We start from the raw sequence: 23,097 nt of genomic DNA, 5'->3' as shown, positions 1-23,097 counted from the left end.
GAGGCGAAAGTATGAATAAATTCAGACATTCAAAATCGTCAAAATAAATTTTTCAAGTTTTCTGCTAGTGAACTCAGAGGGCATGAACATAAACTAGAAAAGCCAAGAGCAAAGAAAGCAAAAGAAATCAATCAGGTTAAATTCATTCGCTCATCGAATTGTAACACCATGGAACCATTTACCGACTTATGAAATAAATGCACAAACAGTTGACGCTTTTAAAACAAGGCTTGACAAGCACTGGTTTAATGTATACTGAGAGAGGTTTTGAATATTAATGTAAAATACCCAATAATATAAGCAGTATCTATACCAAAGAAAATTATATGCATATCAGGTGTCGACTGTCGGCACAGACTGAGAACCGTCGACGCGAGAAAACAGAAATTGAATTGGGAATATTCGCCATATCAGGGCGTCCAAAATTCCCCTGTTAACAAAAGGTAACAAAAGGTAGAAGACATTTATTTCATGTTTTCCAGTAAAATATAGAGTTTTCTCAGTGAAATAAAAGTGATAATCCACAGTTTTGAAACAGTAGATTATCATTTTTATTTTTCACTGTTTTTGCCGAACTAGTTCCGGTCCTCCGCCGTGATTGAAGTCAAATTGTATACCGAGCGTTATGAATACCGGGGACCATAATGACGATGACGTCGTTAAAATGACGTCATTTGTGTTATGCTTTCTGTAGATCTTTCCCGCGATTTTCGATATTTTATAAATTACGCAACAAAAGTATAGTTTTACAAATGAAATAAAAAGAAAATTTGTTTGTGTCAGTGAAATATCAATTTTATTTCACTCGTGAGCACAAAAAAAAGTCATTTTCACTCGTGGCTACGCCACTCGTGAAAATATCAGTTTTTGATGCTCACTTGTGAAATAAAATTGATATTTCACTGAAACAAACAAATATCCTCTATATGTTTCCATTATTTCCATTAGCTGGCGTCCACTTGCTTTAAGAAGGTGTATACTGACATCCCAGCTTATGGTATCCTATTCACAAAAAGATAACACTTCGATGCTTGGTGACCCTTTTTATATCATTTTAGAGCTATGTCTGCTGAACAAGAATTAGTAAATAAGATGACCATAATAAAATGCAAGAGTCATTAGTAATACAGTCATATTTTTTACTGTGAAATGATAAATCTTACACTATCATAACTGAATCTATCATATTTTTGTCATATAATTTATATTTTCTTTGAAAGTAGACAATACATTTTGAAATGATACCAAAATTAAATAGATTACCAGACATCAATATTTGAGATATCTTAAAGGCACTGTTTTAAAGAACTTGCTTATTTTTGGACGGGATACCTTAATGTAGTTAACCTTGAAATATCTTAAAGGCACTGTTTTAAAGAACTTGCTTATTTGTGGACGGGATGCCTTAAGGTAGTTAACCTTGAAATATCTTAAAGGCACTGTTTTAAAGAACTTGCTTATTTTTGGACGGGATGCCTTAAGGTAGTTAACCTTGAAATATCTTAAAGGCACTGTTTTAAAGAACTTGCTTATTTGTGGACGGGATGCCTTAAGGTAGTTTACCTTGATATATCTTAATGGCACTGTTTTAAAGAACTTGCTTATTTTTGGACGGCATGCCCTAAGTTAGTTTACCTTGAAATATCTTAAAGGCATTGTTTTAAAGAACTTGCTTATTTTTGGACAGGATACCTTAATGTAGTTAACCTTGAAATATCTTAAAGGCACTGTTTTAAAGAACTTGTTTATTTGTGGACAGAATGCCTTAAGGTAGTTAACCTTGAAATATCTTAAAGGCACTGTTTTAAAGAACTTGCTTATTTGTGGACAGAATGCCTTAAGGTAGTTTACCTTGATATATCTGAATATCACTGTTATAAAGAACTTGCTTATTTGTGTACGGGATACCTTAAAGTAGTTGGCTTCGAAATATCTTAATGACACTGTTTTAAAGAACTCGCTTATTTGTAGACGGGATGCCTTAAGATAGTTAACCTTGATATATCTTAATGGCATTGTTTTAAAGAACTTGTTTATTTGTGGACGGCATACTTTAATGTAGTTAAACTTGATATATCTTAATGGCACTGTTTTAAAGAACTTGCTTATTTGTGGACGGGATGCCTTAAGATAGTTAACCTTGATATATCTTAATGGCACTGTTTTAAAGAACTCACTTATTTGTCGACGGGATGCCTTAAAGTAATTAACCTTGATATATCTTAATGGCACTGTTTTAAAGAACTTGTTTATTTGTGGACGGCATACCTTAACGTAGTTAACCTTGAAATGTCTTAATGGCACTGTTTTAAAGAACTTGCTTATTTGTGAACGGGATGCCTTAAGGTAGTTTACCTTGATATATCTTAATGGCACTGTTTTAAAGAACTTGTTTATTTGTGGACGGCATACCTTAACGTAGTTAACCTTGAAATATCTTAATGGCACTGTTTTAAAGAACTCGCTTATTTGTGGACGGGATGCCTTAAGGTAGTTTACCTTGATATATCTTAATGGCACTGTTTTAAAGAACTCGCTTATTTGTGGACGGGATGCCTTAAGGTAGTTTACCTTGATATATCTTAATGGCACTGTTTTAAAGAACTCGCTTATTTGTGGACGGGATGCCTTAAGGTAGTTTACCTTGATATATCTTAATGGCACTGTTTTAAAGAACTTGCTTATTTGTGGACGGGATGCCTTAAGGTAGTTTACCTTGATATATCTCAATGGCACTGTTTTAAAGAACTTGCTTATTTGTGGACGGGATGCCTTAAGATAGTTAACCTTGATATATCTTAATGGCACTGTTTTAAAGAACTCGCTTATTTGTGGACGGGATGCCTTAAGGTAGTTTACCTTGATATATCTTAATGGCACTGTTTTAAAGAACTTGCTTATTTGTGGACGGGATGCCTTAAGGTAGTTTACCTTGATATATCTTAATGGCACTGTTTTAAAGAACTTGCTTATTTGTGGACAGAATGCCTTAAGATAGTTAACCTTGATATATCTTAATGGCACTGTTTTAAAGAACTTGCTTATTTGTGGACGGGATGCCTTAAGATAGTTAACCTTGATATATCGTAATGGCACTGTTTTGAAGAACTTGCTTATTTGTGGACGGGATACCTTAACGTAGTTAACCTTGATATTTCTTTATGGCACTGTTTTAAAGAACTTGCTTATTTTTCGAAGTGATACCTTAAGGTATTGGACCTCTAATGGCAATCGGTAATTATCATATGATTACATATTCATTGTTATAAGGTCTTTCTGCACCTGCAATCGATAAGTTCTGTGTCAATAGGTATTCTCCGTAAGGTCTTCGAACTTATATAGTTCATACGAGTACCTGCATGGTTATTTGTTCATTTCCAGAAAGTGCCAAAACAAACGAGCCCTTCACCACCACATATATATTGATTGTAGAAGTATATCTATTAAAGATGCTGATATTGTAACAAAAGATTACCTATCATCTCCACCTTTAAAATGCTAAAAGATATTGGCTAACAGTTGGCAGAGACAGTTGAACCCATTTGTTTGTCTTTGTTAGAATACTGATTGTAATGCATTAACAGCTTTGAATAGCAACATTTTAGACGACTCTCCTATAAAATTCGATAAATCAAATAAATAAACACTTCTCCCTAAACCTAAGATCCCAGAAATTCTCTGTAGACATGATTTAGTCCCAGCAGACAAGGCAGCTGACGCCTACACTTCCATCGCGAAGTTAGCAATAGATCAGTTGCTGGAAGTTATATAGCACCAACAGAAATATCAATGTTGCTTCTTTTGGAAAGTTATACTAGAAACAACTCTTTTATTGCTACTACAGTTTGAAAGATTTTTCTGTAAGAACAGTATTACTACTGTTACTGCTGAAAATCAGTATTACTTCTATGATCGTTGGAAGTCACAGTAGTTTTTACAGTATCACTGCAATTACTGCCATAACTACCAACAATAATATCAACAGTACTAACATAATTAATAGGCCCTGAAGATGCATTGAAACGCGTCAACAAATAGAGGTTCTTGTTAGGAAAAAAGACATTCATATGTTGCACAGCCCGTTAATTTTTAATATGCTGACCGACATTCGTCTAAAGAGAGTATAATTATGGAATCTGAACATGCTTTGTGCTCAGTTACTGCTGTATTCAGCACCGAAACTGTGGCCTAGATAGGTCACCGTCGGGGAATGTATAAGATATAATTTTAAATCATTTTAGCAATTAAATGTTTTATGAGCCTATGGAAAACGTTCAGATCTTTTTGTAATTGTAATTTTGATTATTTTGCATTTGCCGTAATACTGCTGTCACTGTCTGGTTTTCCTGTCTAGTCAGAACTATATAATAATTATTATGTACTGAATGTACGTATGTATTATTTACTTATTTATTTATTTATTTATTTATTTTTGTAATTGAGCAGTGAAAGTTTCAAATATAACCGCCGTTATATTTCAATAAACTACTCGAAAACATAAAATGAATAATTGTAAACATTCGGAAGGTTCAGCGGTTCAATGCATAAGCATCAGAACGATACTCGAGTCTTGCCATGTTAAAAGGGACATGGCATTATTCTTATATAAGGAGCTGAAAATGTCATGCATACAGTATTGCAAATCTCCGTTACTTTATTTATTAGAACCATACTGTAACTTTAAATAATTACGTATGTATCAACAACAAATCATAAAATGCTTACACCATTTATATTTTATTACCATTTTTAACCCTCATACATTTCAAGCATTTATACAGAAATTTAGAAAAATGAAGACGGCCAATAACTACGAGTGCACAATTACACACAATTATTTTCAGAAACAGATTAAACAGTAATAATAAAATAAATGATATTAACAAAAAATGTATAATATGGAACAGCAACTTATTGGTCCTGAATGATATCCGTGGAGCCGATGTTTACGGACAGGACCTCCACGTTGTCCATGTAATTGATGTTTAAAGACAGGACGTTTCTGTCCCTACTTGTTGTCTCTGAAACTTATGTTCAATGGCATGACTTTATTTTCCCTCCGTGTTGTCAGTTGTTCCGATCTTCACAGACAGGACTTTATTTTCCCAGCTGTTTTTAGTCCGGCAGCACTTTATCTTTCCTCGGTACTGTCAGTGGTTCCGATCTTCACAGACAGGACTTTATTTTCCCTGCTTGTAGTCCGCCTCGGTAAACAGGGTGCTTTATTTTCGTTCATATTTTCCGTGGAACAGATTTTCACAGACTGTCTTTATGGTACCTGCATGTTATCACTGGATTCGATGTTTACACACAAGGTTTTATCGCCCCTCCATATTATCCATGAAGCGATGTTTACAGACAGATCTTTGTAAAGATTCCATGTACCCTGCAGGATAAGAGCGACTTTCAGAAATATATATGCAATAACTTGGTGCATAGACAGATTGCTATGGTTTTCAAAAAGATTAGTATTATTATATGCTGTTGTGTTTAATTAAATATAAAGATATTACATGATTTTTCTATAAACCGCTGATTTAGCCTTTTTTATATGACAGTAGCCCGGGAAACCGTTGACAATTCGTGCCTTGTCAGAGAAAGTCATACCTATTATCCATGCAATAAAGATCTTACCAAATTTGCGCTTGAAATTCTACAACTTTAAGGTAGTGAAAATTTTCAGACGTGAACGTTCCTATTCGATAGCGTCCTTGTTTTCATAAAAAACAAAAACAATTCTATTCATTAGAGAAAAAATACATTTAAGTTAGCACTGGATCGGCAAAAAAATATCCATTTTTAAAAACCTCATACTATTATGAAATATTAAGAAACAAAAAGCATTATATGGCTTGTAATAAAACGTAAAGAGCCTAGTTTTCTGTTTACTGTTCTGTTGAATGATGAATTAGATACAAGTTTTAAATTTATGACATAAGTTAATTATATATTTCTTTGTACATATATAAATGATAAAAATAAAATGCATTAAAACAAATGTCTCAACATTGTAATTTTGCATACTGTGTCATAAAACACATTATTTTGCACTCAACACGTACATCAGAGAACAATAGCATCCGACATAGACCTCATGTTGATCACGATTATAGCAAACCGTGTATTGATAACGCAGATCATTTATCAATGTGTGACATTGCTTAAAATCACCCGAGAAACGATGTATGCTGCCATTTGTCGAAGTACCGCAACACACCAGCAAGGACTCGTCGTCTAGCATCACCATTCCCGTCGGTGAATCAAGGTCTTTGTTTTTGTATTCATCACATATATCAGCTTGTAATGTTATACGAAAGAGACTGTCACTATCAACGTCACTGATGTATATATGTCCCCGATCCTTACTAAGCACTAGGTAGTTTGGCATGCTATTTATCTTATTATTCAGTGAAATTTTCTTCTGGACGTTACCTTGTGTATCTGTTATAAATACACAATTAATGCAAACTGTATAGAGATGACCTTGATGATAAGCTATACCTCTACATTCTCCTTTAACTGGAAATTTGCGGACAGTTGTCAGTTTACCTGCTGTTGTTGTAATAAGGATCTCTTTCTTTTCTGGCATTGTCACAGCAATATGGTCATGAGGCATTACTGCAATGTCCCATGGTCTAGAAGAAAGTGTTGTCTCTTCTATTACAGCTCTATTTTTTATGTCAATAACTTTCAGTTTTACGTTGTAATGGTCAGCCGCCACAAGTATGTTACAGGACAGAACAACACATCCTGTGATCCAGCATTCAGTCTGATCTGATTTCGTCTTTGTATTTATGTTTCCTTTGTTGGTTAATTTTTCAACTGGTTTTCCCTGTTTTGTAGTTACAAGAGAAGAAGAGAGTGTGAGCTTTCCAAATGTATTTTGTCTGAAAAGCATGTTTTCCAGATCTTGGTTTTGCTCAAATGTGTATTGCGTGTTTGTCTTTTCTAAACTTCTGTCTGCCTCCTTTATTTCGTCTGACTTTAGTCTGGATTTAGCTTGTTTCATTGTAATGTAAAGTTGTCAATTCTGTTGTGAGGCTTTGTAATCTTGAAGTCTTGACTGCAGTTGTTTGATGTCTGAAGAAATGTTTGTACATTGTTCAAGCACCTTGTTTACTGTTTGTTTATCTTTGGACTTCTTTTTGTCAGCATCTGTCTGGATTTGCTTTTGCAGTTGATCTAAGCGATCATTTATCTCCTTGCGAAACATTGTAATTTCTTTGAGTAATCTGTCATGGCATGAATCTAATTCATTTTCTCTACATGAGGCCAGCTTTATAACATCCTCGACCTCATTCACCTTCTGGTCCAGCTCCCTCAGTACTTCTCTGAACTCTGAACTGTCCCCAATACCTGCACATTTCTCAGGTATATAGTCAATGTCACATGCTCTGTGATTCAGGACGATACAATCGTTGCAGCCGAGAGCTTCATGTTTTGGACAAAAAAATTTAATCACTTCCTTTTTGTGCATGTGACACTTTTCAGTGCATTCGTCTGACTCCTGCTTGATAACAGCATGTTTAGCAATATTATCTTTGTTTACCAGGTGATGATGCTTGGTCGCCTTTATCCTTTGATGATAAGCAAAACAGTTCTTACATAAGTATTCTTGACAGTCCACTCAAAATCCATGAGCTTCTATTTGCTGACCAATCACCAAACATGGTTCACATCTATGGTCAAAGTCCTCCGCTGAGCCTTTGGATATTGAACCTTGAAAATCAGAAAGCTTTCGACCCAAAACTGTCATAGTTTAGAGTTCAAACTTTGAACTTTATTTCAATTAAAAAAATCTTTGTTTATTTAACTTATTTAATTTGTTCCTTAGTTTTCTACAATACTAGTATTCCAAATATCCTATTGAAATAAACTTTAATCTTTTATTGATAAATGAAAACTTATCAAATTGATTTCAAGGGTAAGGTTAAATATTTTATGTCCGAATTTAACTTCCTGTTTGAGAAAAAGGTCTATTTATATCATGTTCTAACTGAATTGAACTTTGGTATAGTCAAGGGACAATAACGCTACAAGTCTCTACGTAATTCAATAGTGACGACTTATCTCCTGTCTGTTGTGGAATAGTAATATCAACAACTACAGTTATTAAAATAGCGATGGGATCTTGGCGCCATATTTACGAGGACGTAAGGAACTAAAAATTTCCCAATTTAAATTAAAAGACAAGTGGAATTATTAAGTATTTGAAGAAGTATTGATTTATATTTAGAAGTACGTGTACTGTAAAACATACAGAACAAGAGTGCCAGACTGTCACAAAATACGCCCGTCATCGAACTTGGCATAACTCAAGGGCCATAATCCAAGAGTCCCTGGGGCGATTTGGGTGATTATCGAATATGGACGAGATATTATGCCCACAAACATTGTCAGCAAGTTCGATGAAGACCGGATGAAAACTGTTCAACTTAGTGAGCAGACAAGGCTAAAATAGCAGTTTTGTTAGTAATTCAAGGGCCATAATCCAAGAATGCCTAAAGCGATTTGGCTGGTTGTCAAACTTGGCCGAGATATTATGCCCGCAAACATTGTCAGCAAGTTTGATAAAGATCGGATGAAAACTGTTTGACGTAGAGAGCGGAAAATGCTAAATTCGCAGTTTTTCGAGTAATTCAAGGGCTATAATCCAATAGTGCCTGGGGAGATTTGGATGGTTATCAAACTTAACCGAGATATTATGTCTACAAACATTGTCAGCAAGTTTGGTGAAGATCGAATGAAACCTGTTCGACTTAGACAGCTGACATTATTTGGACGCCAACATCCCGCCGCCACGGGTGTTCACATAATACGCCCCGCTCTTTCAGAGACGGGCGTATAAAAAGACTTTGTATGTAGCGTTAGTTACGTGTAAATATTAGTTTACAGGTTACTGTTCTAGAATTGTATGTATGCTCAATTTCAGACGACATGTCCACAACCAGTTAACGATGAAACGGATTACAAGAATTTGACTGACCAGGGAATTACATATCTAATTCCTTTGTGTTCCATAGGGTCATTGCAAGGTAGAACTTTGTATTTCGAGCTAGAGAAACAGGAAATGACTGGATACCTTACATACATTCGAGATAGACATTGCCAGGTATTGCCGAACTTGTGTTTCAAACTAGAGAAACAAGAAATGACTGGATACCTTACAGACATTCGAGACATTGCCAGGTATTTGCCGAACTTGTGTTTCAAACTAGAGAAACAAGAAATGACTGGATACCTTACAGATATTCGAGATGGATATTGCTAGTTTATGTGCAATGTCTTCTATAAATATATAAAAGGAGAAGAACTCTATCAGACTTGTCTTTCGTTCTAATCCTTTCCATCAACTGTACCTGTTGTGTTAGTATATAAGTACAATGATGTATATTGTTGGGAATAAAAATGTTTAAACTAAATATATGAAAATATTTCTGAAAATTCCCACAGTGTGAACAGTATGTCTCAAATGATCACTTAAAATTATAATGGAAATCGAAAAAGTTCTATCTTTTAATTCATTTTCCTTTAAAAAGTCACACGAATTCACATAAATATCTTGAATAAACAATCGAAAGAGAGAAAATCATGACAAAGGCAATCTGATTTCTCATTTCTGCCGTATCTGAGAACCAAAATTTTTCAGTTTTGACTTGATATTTGATCACATATATGAAATATTTCTGTAACTACTGTATCCATATACTATTATCTGAGATCTTTTGGGAAAAAATAGAGGTAGTAAAATGAATAAAATGTTAAAATTTCAATAAGTCATTGTCAAGTGTTTCTAAACACTTAATTATATTTCATAAATGTACTATTTGTAATAAGAAAGATAACTGACAAAAATATCGAAGAGCGTCAGGCGTTTTGATCAGTATATTGTTTTATTGCGCTCTGCGTACATAATACAACGACCACGCTTCAGGTATCACAATGGAAACACATATGATGAATAATAATAAGTGAATATAAAAATACTTCAAAACATGTTGCAAGAATAAGGACATTGTCATATATTCTCTGACCACCACCATCTGAAATATCATTCATTTTTTTATACTGTTCATTCTTTCCATGCATGAGTTCTGAGACATTGTAAGTTCCATGAAAAGTCATTCTTATCTACATTAAAATTTTATATATTTGTTTTTCTACAAAGTTTCTTTCATTTGTTTTCTCACTTAATTGTACTTAGTGGCATTGCTTTCGTTTTATTCTTATCTATTTAGTGGTGTGTAAATCATATGACAATTCTGTCACAGCATATCTTTTTCTTTTCTTTTCTTTTTCACCATTTTTTCTTTCTTATTTATTTTTTCGTGTTTTCTTTTTTATTGTTTCTCTCTTTATGTTACACAAAGTGTGATAGGCTTGCAATGTTCACAGTTTTTGTATGAGATGCTGTTATGATTTCTTTCGAATATTTCTGTTATAACATGTTTAATTTCATGCGGATGTAAAACTGTAATCCAACGCTTTCCCGTACTTTTCTCATATAAAAGGGGGTTTAGTGCACGGAATACAAAGAAAAAACATTTAGTCTTTAACCAATTATACATCTTCTGTCCTTTTAACTCTTTTCAATATACTCCACAAAGGACTGCAACTACTACTAGTGCTACTGTCAATTCCACGTTATTGCTATTGATACTGCCTATTTAACGTTTTTTGTTACTGCTGCTGCTACTACAGCTATTGTCAATTTCACGTTTTTGCTACGGCTACTGCTGCTGCTTCTACTGCTACTGCCTATTTCACATTTTTGTTGCTGCTGCTGCTACTACAGCTACTGTCCATTTCACGTTTTTGCTACGGGTACTGCTGCTGCTACTGGTAATTTCACGATTTTGCTACTGCTACTGCCAATTTAACATTTCTAATCTTGCTACTGCACACTGCTACTGCTAATTTCCAACACCACTGATTTAATATTTTACCCCAGACAAATTACTACACTCTCTGCTGAGGTGATATGTTTTTAAATAGTAGGGGCCGCTTTCTTATTGTGACCCGGAAACATGTTCTATAAAATATATAAAATAGGTATATGTTTTTCTTTCGGTAGAGTGAGTAACACTACGATGACCCCAACAAGATTCTTAGAATCTACAGTGTAATATGTTGATGGTTCAACTTGAGGTTCTCGTGAGAAACCTTGCGGGTCAAAGTTAATGTTACTCACTCGAATATAACGAGTTAACAAAACAACAACAACAACAAAAACAGCAAACTATTGTTCTGTCACCCCTTGCAAAGACGGTATTTTCTTGCGTTGCATGCTGTTCCGTTGCTCCGTCACAACAACAGAGCGCTGAAATACAGATTTTGCTTTCTCGTTCTGTCGTTTACACCGCTCTGACTGACTTCGTTTTAGATGGATTGTATAAATACTAATTTTGGCGGTAACGACCGCCCATAGAAATAAGCTTCGTAATAAAATGTTAAGAAATTACTCGAAGAATTATGACAGTTATGTAAGATAAACATACAGTTTTGTCAAAAAGTAAAAATATAAATAAGAACAAAACACGATGTGTAGATGCAGTTGTTTAAAAAAGCAGTAGTTTAAAGTTCAGTAAATTATTTATGAATCTGTGTTAGCCAAATTGTAAACAGGAAATATACTGTAGATAATATAAAGCCATTTTTTTGGATCTTGACGAAGCAGAATCTGAACCCGAATCGACCCTTGACCCGGTATCCGAACCGGATCCGGTTTCTGATCCAGTCCCATTGTCGCCGCCTGATCCAGTCCCAGTATTGCTGTCTGATCCGGAACCGCCACATTGACCTCCGGCCTGGTATGCGATCATGTTTGAAGTTTCTTTGACTTCTTTGTCCTTTATGATGGTACATCTAAAGTGATAAACAAACAAATAATCGACAAGAACAGAAGAAAGAGTATTTTATTTTTAATAACGCATATTCTCTTTTTTTTTTAGGCAAAATGTATTTCCTTTTCGACGAAGTTTCAGTTTCTTTGCATATAACAGAAATATTTAATATTGCATGATTATTATGCTGAAACTCTTCGACGATGGCTAACTGCTAATAACTAGCTAATATTACTTAAGTTTTCTTTGTCTTGGTCGTATTTTGATTTGTTTTCGTAGTTTATTTGGTTAATTATCATGATATTTGATTAATTTCGTAAAACCTGCTTTAGCGGTCAACTCTATTAAGCAGCCAACCTGTCTTAAGCAGCAAGTGTCTCATTTTTCCAAATGGTCATTTATTCTATAAATTACCTGCATTAAGCAGTCACCTGCTGCAACCAGCCACTTTTTCCCACTCCCTTGACTGGCTGCTTAAGACAGGTCTTACTCTGTATTTAGTTAATTCTCGAAGTTTTTGAACAATTTTCTATATCATTTAGTTAATTATTGTAGTATTTGCTTAATTCTCATAGTATTTGGTTAATTCTTGTGAATTTTACCAAAACGGTTTTGGCAAGATAACATTTTGTTATATGTCAAAATCTCTGGGGACTGATTAGAAAAAAAGAAATTGCCAATTTATTGAGATATACATTAGAATTAATACCAAAAACAAAGATACACAACGATCAATCAACTTACACAATGTAAACATTTTCTGTTGCTGCAGACGACTTCCAGACAAACGACAGCGTCACTTTGCTACTGCCCTCCGTGTGCGTTAGTGCTGCATTCTGAAATGTCAGTTTCATTCATCGTATTTTATTTAACACATAATGGTTAATCGTTTAACTTACTCCGGTTCAGAGTTCGGAATTGGCGTCATTATGCTCTCTTACTGGTCCGCGCCCCAACCGTTGTTTATCGCAGAATATACAGAGCTTGATTCCTTTCTTTGTTTAACTGGAAATCAAATCGAGCCAAGTTAGAATGAATAATAACATAATTATCATTATTGTAAATAATTTTGTTAACCTTTACCCTGCTAAATTCCTAAAATGGACTGGTCTATAATTCAATTTGGGCATTACCATGTATTATTTAAAGAGGTGTTCACTGAATTTACTAACTGGATACTAGTAGCTAACAATGCACACCAAGATGAGCCTGTATGGACGTGCAGGTTCATACTGGTCTGCACTGGTCGCAAAGACAGAATCACTTGCCACCAGCAGGGTAAAGGTTAATATGCGTGAACAAATTTCGCAAAAAAAATCATTGTCACCCTTCAGAATAGACAGTTATATTGTTGATTAAGCGCCTATTTACAAAGCAGCCGAAATAAACTTACTTAAACCGTGATTAATCACTTAATGATTAAATCTACACAGTTTAAGTAGTTAAGAAATAATTTATAGCAAAAGAGTGCTTTAACGCCATTTATGCACGATGGGCGGTTATACGTCGGGCGTAATAATTAGAATATTAGAATAAAAATTAAATATATGGTCTGTAAAATAATTATTAACAAAACTTTCACATTCTCACGCCCTCCTAACACATATCAGATATCAAAATACAGCAGAAACTGTTGTCACGTTTGCCCATTTTGTACTGGCATTGGAATTAGCACATCGTGAAAGGAAGCATTTCCAATATTTGAATGCCATACCAAATCTAATATTTATGATGGCTGATTTCTTTCATTTTGTTCTGATGTGTTGGCACCCTCCAAACACGCCGTCATGACAACACGCCAAAATGACAGATTATCGCGCCTACACGATAATACGATTTGCTCGTATTTGGTGCGCTTGTTTGTCGTTTTGGTGTGTTGGCGTGTTATGTCTCTTCAAACGCGCCAACACACCAGAAAGAAATGGCAGAATTCAGACACCATAGATATTACTTGTGAACCGTTTGCCTAAATAGTTTCCAATTCAAAGTTGGGTGGCATGAACCTTTATTGTTATGAAACGCATCTGCGTCATGTTCTATAAATTACTTACTTGTGTGAAACATATCCTAAATATCTAATTGGAAAACCGCAGGTAACCCAACACGACATAAACAAAAATGTTGCAGGCTCGGTATGATCGAGTCTGTTCATGGACGGTAGTGGAAATGCAAGCTTCCGCCCACGCCCTCTAGCCCCCGGTTGAGCAGAACTCAACATTAACACATTTTCAGAGTACCAGAATAGAATTTAGGGACATTCGCAGATATATTCATACGGCGGTGCATATGGAACTTTTAATGATACACAGAGTTTATTTCCATGGAAGGCGGCATATGGTCCCCAGATAAAATAACGGCTTTGTCCTAAACGAGAAAACAATGGACAGAACTAAATAGACTGGAATTTAGAGAGTGGATCTGAGGTTATTCCAGTGGGTTATTAAACAATACCCAAATCTTTTAAAGTGGGAGCATTGCAACCACCAAAGCCGGAATGTTCAAGCTGAAAAATTAAACAGTGCATTAACACAACATAAATGTCGTGCTGAACGATCTGAAGAGATAGAAATATAACAGCTCTGATTGAAGGTACTTATAGACACGACACAAACAACGCTGCTGTGATAATAGCCTCCAATTTCTTTATTTTGTATTCCAAAACGCATTACTTTTGCTATATAACTGACGAAATAAGACAAGCTGAATTACGAACTACATGATTTACCTGATAACCTATTCTCAACTGAAAATGTCAGTAGTTTTATTTACAATATATGGAGGGTATTTCAGCAAAAATGCATCTTATGCATAACTTTAGTGCAAGGCAGGTATGTTGTTGACATAAAAATATAGCTTCTCTGGTCCCAATCAGTTATAAAGACTAAAAAGTCACTACTGATTTGTAAGACATGAAAACAGAGATTTGAGTATATATATGCAAATGTTGAACCAGTACGAATATGTAGTACAATTCGGGCTCGTATATTAAGCAGCATCGAAACTAATCTTATTTGGTTAGTTGACTTGCTGTGGCATGTGCGTGTTATTTTGTACTGCTAGGCGCTTTGCCGTAATTGGTCTGGTATATTGTGGTGATGATTTAGTTCGTATAAATTCTCTCTACTATATAATAATTTATAATGCGAACTTGTATCCTAGCGGATCTCACGTATGGTAAAGTCAACTGTTCTGAATATAATTATATCCCTTAATGCAACTTTCTCTATATATTCAAAGTATCTCGAGATCCAGTTAACTTTCAGAGACAGAAAATATAGCTTCTCTGGTCCCAATCAGTTAAAAAGACGAAAATGTCACTACTGATTTGTGAGACATGAAAACAGAGATTTGAGTATATATATGCAAATGTTGAACCAGTACGAATATGTAGTACAATTCGGGCTCGTATATAAAGCAGCATCGAAACTATACTTATTGGGTTCGTGGACTTGTTGTAGCATGTTCGTGTTCGTTTGTAACTGATGGTGGTGATTTAGTTCGTATAAATTCTCTCCACTATATATATATACATATATATAAATTCATGAAAAAGGCCACGGTACGGGTGTGAAAATATTTAAAAAAAAAGGACTTTAAGGAAATAGCCAAATCCTTTTGAGCTTGTATATTTGATTTATTCCTCAACCGGTTTCAAAAATTATCATCAGGAGGGTTACACACATTATGGCGTCCTTTGACAATAGAAACAAGGGACGTCACTGTTAAATAAATGACGTCTAATTTACTAACGAATAAAATGACGTGACGTCGTTGTAAATCATCTCTGTGAGGTATGATTTTTATGTGTCTCTATTTAGTGAAGGTTTAAGCTGCCTTATAAATATTATTTCTTGTTGTTTTCTACTGACTGTACTGTCCGTGAACATTTGAAAAATGGAAATATTTTATATTTCGGGAACTTAGGTCCCGCACAAACGTCAATATGTTCGCTTACGTAAAGTAAACTTTTGGTGGCGTCACGAGTATGTTGGTTGTGTAAGGTCACTCTGTTCCGAAGATTTGAAGTTCCGCCAATGTCTTCTTGTTGACATCCCTGGCACTGAGTGACATATATTACGTTTTTCACATCGCAGGATATTGATTGGTTCACCTTGAATGTCTTTCCGCATCTAAATGTGTGTTTCCTTCTATAATATGCTTGCACAGACCACATTTTGAGTTGTTGCATTTACTTACTACTGGTTTTCTGATGTATTCTATACATATACTCGTATACTGGTATGCTGGTTAGACATCGGACGCCTGGAGATCCCCCATCCCGTTATCACCGCACCCCTTCTCATCCCCAACACAAACTTATACTGACTTTACCTGTCAAGAGAGCGAAATTTGCTGTCTGGGCAAATTACATGCCTGTGAAAATGTGCTATCATGTGACTTTGGAATACCGTGGGGGAAAGGGTGCAGTTTTGTGTTTCAGCTCCCCAGTGGTGTTTTAGCCACTGATCGAAGGTGATGCCTCAATAAGTTCTATTATTTCTTCCTTGTTGTCTATATGTCTTACTGTGTGTATGTTTTTGTGTATATACATGTATTAGTACATAGCAATTATTTACACATCTACTTTTGTAGGTTACGGTTTAAGGGGCCTGTGTTTTTGAAACGTGATTTTTCCACATAAAAGTGCACGGGGTATAACAGAGACATACATGTATAGGATCAGGATAAAAAGGTAACATTCAGCTGCCTATTTAAGAGAAATACGAATGGAAGAAAGAAAACTATCCATTACTTTGTTCATGCAGTTATGACAACACTATCACAACACCTGTAATGTATTTGAGGAAAATCAATGTAAACTCTGCACATTGTAAATAAAGAGTGTTAAGATATGAATCCACCCCACCACACACACACACCCAACAAAAATAATGATTTTACAGAAATCAGAATGAGAAGTAAACTGAGAGAGGTATTTTTTGTGTATTTTAAATCATCTGGTTGAAGGTTTTTTTGTGAATTGCGACCATAATTTGCAAGATCCAGACATATAGCATCATTTAAAAGGTCACCATAGGTGTTAGTAGGATACTTATGAATGTTTAAAATATCTGAAAATATGTCAATTTTATGGCAATATGCATTTTTCCCTGTGTAGTTCTGATACATAACAAAATTTGATAAATTAATTATTTTCGAACGTGTGCTGTTTGTACATGCAAATGTTGCTAGCCATGATATCCTGACAGATTGAACTGTAGAAAATGTCCTTAACGGCTAAAAATTAATTTTGTCTGTATAAATTCAGAAGTAATCAAGATAATTTTTAAAAAAGTTCCTAATACCGCTTTCGGAGTGTTTTACATATCATTGGAAATATATCGTCTCATAGTTCGAGAGAAATTAAGAAAAAAAAAGACTTATTATGGAAAATATGGATCAAACGGTAAACTGGCTAAAAGTCGTCATGCTACCCGAATTAAGGACATTTTTGATCTTTTAAAAATACGAGCCTTAAAACGAAAGTCACTGAAAAACAAAATCTGTGTAAACTAAATCGTAAATAAGCTTCTGACTTTGCTGCTATTTATGCTGGCTGGGGAGGGGGTCTTATCTGTGTTAACAAGGGACACCACCATGTACTTTTACTAGATGTTATGTCATTGTTGTTTCCCTTTCAGAAGTTTATATGGGTACAGTTACATCTAGTAGTGCACCTAAATATTTTACATTTACATGTATATACCGGTATACCTTCAGGTCTAAATTTACGAGAGCACTCGTAATTATGGATGCATGTAGATAATCTCGTGCACGTGCATATGTCCATCCACCTACCTATTTACGCGTTTTAAATGTATATGTGGACGACGCTCATATACATATATTTTAAAATGTGCGTGCGCGAAAAGTAGGCTTATTTAGGACATCTCGTTATGTCACGTTTGTGTGCGCGTAGTTTATGTAGCACATGTCGATGTTTCGTCCTGGCGTGCCGATCACGATATTTTAGAAGATTCTTTTTCTTGCATACCCTTCACTAATTCTAATCTTAAATGAGTGATTTTAAAATTTAAATACCTCTTCTATCCCTGTCGGAGGCCTCTGAAGGTGTATGAAGAACATTTCACATATCCTTGAGCGTGCCAACAGGCAAACAAAGAAATCTTTCAAGAAATAATTCCATCTTTTACTTTCATCTAAATAACAACAAATTACCTTTCATTTTCGCTGATAACATATTTCGACTCAGCTAAATAAATAAATATATTAAATAGTATTGAAAAAGAAAGTTATAACAAGTTTACACATAACTGTCAATATACCCCGCCTTATTACGATATCTGTCCGCGAAGAAAATACTTTTTTCATTACAAAATTTATCAATACTGGCCATCTAATCTGTTCAAATTTTGTTAAATACACAACTTTATTTCAAATTTTGTGTTAGGTTCAAATGCAATAACCGTAATTTGTCTACTATCTTTTCAATCTTTTGACCTACATATGTCAAATAATTATGTCATAGAGTACTAGGCGGCCGCCATGTTTACTGTCTGTGAACAGAAGACGGAGTGTTTGAGCACATATTTACTTACTATTTCTTTTCACCAAAGCGATATCTTGCCACTTGCGAAAATATCCCTTCTGAAAAACATTTTTATGATATATTTAAGATCAAAATGTTTTTCACCTATATGTGATGGCTTATATTTTATGACATATAAAAGAAAGTTAATGTAAGATCAAAATGTTTTTCACTCGCACAAGATCTTACATGTTCAAACATGGCTATGCTACTCGTGAAAATAATGATTATGGTGTTCACCTGTAAAAAGTATTTTTGCATGTACGATAAAAATATATTTCACTGAGGCCATAATTAAAAAATTGTTTGCTTGCGGTAACACAACCCAAATTTTTTGTTTGGGTAAATAGCTAGGGATTTTTTCTTTTTGCACAATATTATGATGATATAGGGAAGGGAAAAAATTTCATCTCATTGATCAGGAAAAAAATGGGTTGCAGCCATTTTTATGGGTAGGTCGCATTAGCGGAAACAAATCATTTTTTTATATATAGACTGAATAACATGAGATCTTTTATTTTCACTGTGGCTAAACCACTGTCGGAAGGATTCGTCTAGTGTTCACTAGTAAGAAAAAAAATATTTTGATCTTACAGGTCTATTTTTCAAATTTATGAGATGCTGTTAATTATTACACACTCGATTGTAAACTCCGTTAAGTTACACTGTAACCTGAAATGTCAATATTTTTCAATATTGACATTCAAATTTCATATTGGGTGCATGACATCATTTGTGATATCAGTTTCATGCATGCTGTTGCGTTTAAAAGTACTTGAATGATATAAACTTATAAATACTATTTCTTAATTAGGCATAAAAAATTGTTTGTTTCCGGTATCCCGACCTACCCTAAATTTTTGGCCCGACCCGAAATGTTTTTATGGCTTTGGAGAATAATTTTCTTCAACTTTTTAACAAACAGTTGCAAAACTGAACTTCCTATCCTTTAAACATGGTCATTGATGTTAGAAATCAACTTCCTGATGCTCTAAAGGCATAACCCCCTTATTTGAATTAATTTTTTGACACAAAAATAATTTCCGAAAAGTCTCCCTTAATATAAAAATATTTAAAAAAAAAATTCCGACCTACCAACCCTAATTTCTTTGAGCATGTTACCGGAAACAAAGATTTTTTTAGGCCTTACTGTACCTGTTATCTGAATAGCTTGCGCATCTGGTACATCATTTCGTAGCAGTTTTTGGCATAAATGTTTTCTTGCGCTTGTGTTGGTGAGACGTTTGTCTGTCTGCAGCCCTGCTTTTGCCGTCATGTTTTTCATTAGGTTATATAGCTTGTTTTTCCCAACTGGTTGGGACATGAACCAGGGTTCTATGGGCAGTGGAATTTTGTTGCTTGTAACTGGTGCAAGATAAAAAGGATCAGTAGATTTTGAAAACCCGTCTGGTCTGTGGTCAGCATAAAATTTGTACAGTTCAACTGGGCATCTTGCTAGATTTTCAGTCGCATACATTCTGGGCTTTGTTAGGCGAACATCTGTTATGTCTTGTCCCGTCCTTGTTTTGGTTTGACGCTCATTGTATATGAGGTATTCTTTTTCAGTTCATTGTCGAAGCACAGCTGAATATCTCCCCAGCATATTTCCCTGTGTTCAGTGCCACCTCCTCTTACACCAAAATGGAGAGTATTGTTGAGCCACAGGGTGTTGATAATAGATTCTGGTATCTGGGAGCCTAGCTGACCTTTTTAGTAGAGGTAAGACATTTCTTCTTCACTTACTTCATCCGCAGTTTTTGGCTTAGTACCCTTACCATCTTTTTTCAGCTCTGTTCTTTTTGTTTTAAAGCATTCTCTTGAATGTGCAAATTCAGCATCTGTTTTTATACTGTACCCATATTTATGTCTATTGAGGTACCTTTGAATACTTCCCTGAATACCCTTTAGGGTTGAAGGTTCATAATTTGTGCCGTCCCTCTGGCGGACACGCATAAAAAATTCTGATAGATGTTTGTCGAGATCTGCTGGAGGAATTGTATAAATTGGACGGCTTTCATTTTTAAATGCTAGGTAACTTTCAAGAAGCTTTTGATGGCTTGGTGTTTTTTGTGCTGTCCTTTGGTTTTCATGTAATTTTATATAGTCATTTGTTGTGTTTTTTGTTTCAAGAAATCTCTTATTCATGGAACTTGGAGAGTATACTGCTGGTGGAACATTGAAATTAGGATCATTACTTTGTATCTCGGAACAAAGCGGACCACGAGGCAAATCATGCGTATCGGAAGCAGGAGCGGGTCCCATACAGAATGGATCAGTTAGCGACACATTGTCTGGAGTAAACTGGTTACTTGTTGGGATACTAACATAAGGGTCTTCACATATCTGACTAATTTGATTTTGTGGATAGTTCAGTGGAGGACAGACATCAGATGAGATCTGAGTGTTTAATGGCAAAAACCTGCTGTTGAAGTGCTATTACTTTCAAGACTAGCTAAGTTTTCCAGGGGTTTTCTTTCAAATTCTTCAAAGAGTAGGTTTAGATCAAAGTCCATAACATCATCTGGCAGTCCCTTGACTAGTTCATGCCTGGCTGCTGTGTGGATAGTTCCATCATCAAATAACTGAACCTTGTTAACCCGATATGTTCCTAAGGGTCTGACTACATCTGCAATTTTTCCTTTTCGACCTGCACTGCCAATCTGCACAGTATCGTTAAGTTTAAACTGGACAAGCTCTATTGTTGACATTTTTTGACAGCGTTCCCGTTTATAACCTTCAAGGGAAGTAACTGTGTATTGAATGTCAAGGGAAGTCACTACAGCAGGACAGTTATGATAAGATGTGTGATAACTAGAGATTCTGTGATGTTTTTGCCTTTTCCTTGTGTGTAATTTAATTTTATCTATTTAATTATATGTATGGATTTTAAAGTTTATATACAAATAAAGAAAGATTAAGAAATCGATGTGTTTATTGAATACACGAAAGTAGTCCATTTAATATACGAAAGTATAACTGATGACGTCACTGAAGTGCACGCTATTTTAGACAAGAGTTTTCCCTAGGGAAAGACAATGGTATCTTTACCTAGCACGTGAACGGATAGTCCTATACTTTCCCCGTTGGATATGCAAGAATTTGCAGTGTGATCATTCCTAATGGATAAATCGTCCATGGTTTTGTACAAACAAATATTTCTATTTGAAAAAAAAACACATAAAAAGTTATTATAGTTAGCACTGGATCAATAAACATTAGCCATTGTAAAAACCTCATAAGATTTTGAAAAAAAATTACTTTACAAAACAATAATTTGGATTGTAAAATAAACGTGTAGAATCTGATAATATTATCTTATTGTGGGTTAAACTAGGGGTTATTATATGAGTATTTTCAGGTTTATTTTTTTTTTGCACTGACAGATAGGGATCAGATTAAATCATATGAGAGTTCTATCTACATGTATGTAGATTGATAGGGATTAATAGTTTAAATTCTATTACATCAGTTATGTACACATTTCTGTCTACATATATAATAATTTAATGTAATAAAATGAGTTGCAGTAACAAGTGACAATCATGCCACAACATTGTACTTTTTGCATTTTTCAAAATGTTTGCAGTGTCATAAAACACATTATTTGGCTCTAAGCACAATCATCTGATCACTCATAAATCCTATGTAGACATCCTGTTGATCACGATTATAGCAAATAGAGAATGGACACGGCAAAGCATCTATTATTTTCTGACATTGCTTCAAACCGACCGAGATACAATGTATGATGCCCTATCCCCTAATACAGGACAGCAGCAATGATTCATCGGCTAGCATCATCATTCCCTGTGGGTATTTTAATCTTTGTTTTTGTATTCAGCAGATTCATTACCTCTATGGCTGTGTTTTTGGCGATCTGTGCTTCCGGGAAATCTACCCTTACATTTTATCTTTTGTAATGTTATACTGACGACACTGTTGCTACCAATGTCACTGATGAAAACATGCCTGAGATATTAACTTAGCAGTAAGTAGTATGGTTCAATAAATCTCTTATTATCCAGGAAAATTATATTCTGGATGTTACCATGAGCATCTGTAATAAATACACATTTTTGATCAATGCAAACTACATAGACATGACCTTGATGATAAGCTATACCTCTACAGTGTCCGTTGACTGGAAACTTGCTGACAGTTGACAGTTTACCTGCTGTTGTCATTATAAGCGTTTCTTTTTTCTCTGACATTGTCAAAGCTATATCGTCTTGAGATATTACTGCATTGTCCCATGGTTTGGAAGAAAGAATTGTCTTTAATTTTGGTGTCAACAACTTTCAGTGTCCCGTTGTTCCTGTCAGTCGCCACAAGATTGTTAGAAAACAGGACAACACATCCTGTTATCAATAACTCAGCTTGATATGACTTACCTTTACTTTTATGTTTCTTTTAGCTTTAATTTGTCAACTCGTTGCCTTAAGTTTTCTTTTGGGGTTAATGAAGAGAGAGTGGGGTTTCAAAGTGCATTTTGTCTTGAATGCATGTTTTCAGGGTTGGTTTAGTTCAGGTGTGTATTGCTTTTCTGTCGTTCCTAAACGTCTGTCTGTCACCTTTATTTCTTACACAGGTATTATTGACAGTCCACAAAAAATCCACGAGCTTCTAATTGGTGACCAATGAGAAACATGGTCCACATCTTATGATCTATGGTCAACGTCCTCTGCTGAAGCTTTTGATATGGAA

The 23,097-nt window shown here is 34.9% G+C and overlaps 1 protein-coding gene across 1 annotated transcript; it reads right to left on the bottom strand.

Annotated features, from left to right (window-relative positions):
• Window positions 1–6,040: 6,040 nt before the first annotated feature.
• LOC128553436 (uncharacterized) lies at window positions 6,041–7,010 on the bottom strand. The gene has a single exon (XM_053534583.1). The coding sequence runs from the start codon at window positions 7,007–7,009 to the stop codon at window positions 6,041–6,043; it is 969 nt and encodes a 322-aa protein (XP_053390558.1). The 5' UTR covers window position 7,010.
• Between the last annotated feature and the right edge of the window lie 16,087 nt (window positions 7,011–23,097).

Source organism: Mercenaria mercenaria, unplaced genomic scaffold, assembly GCF_021730395.1.
Source record: "Mercenaria mercenaria strain notata unplaced genomic scaffold, MADL_Memer_1 contig_3825, whole genome shotgun sequence".
NCBI lineage: Eukaryota > Metazoa > Mollusca > Bivalvia > Venerida > Veneridae > Mercenaria > Mercenaria mercenaria.
This window is presented reverse-complemented; position numbering and strand designations above follow the sequence as displayed.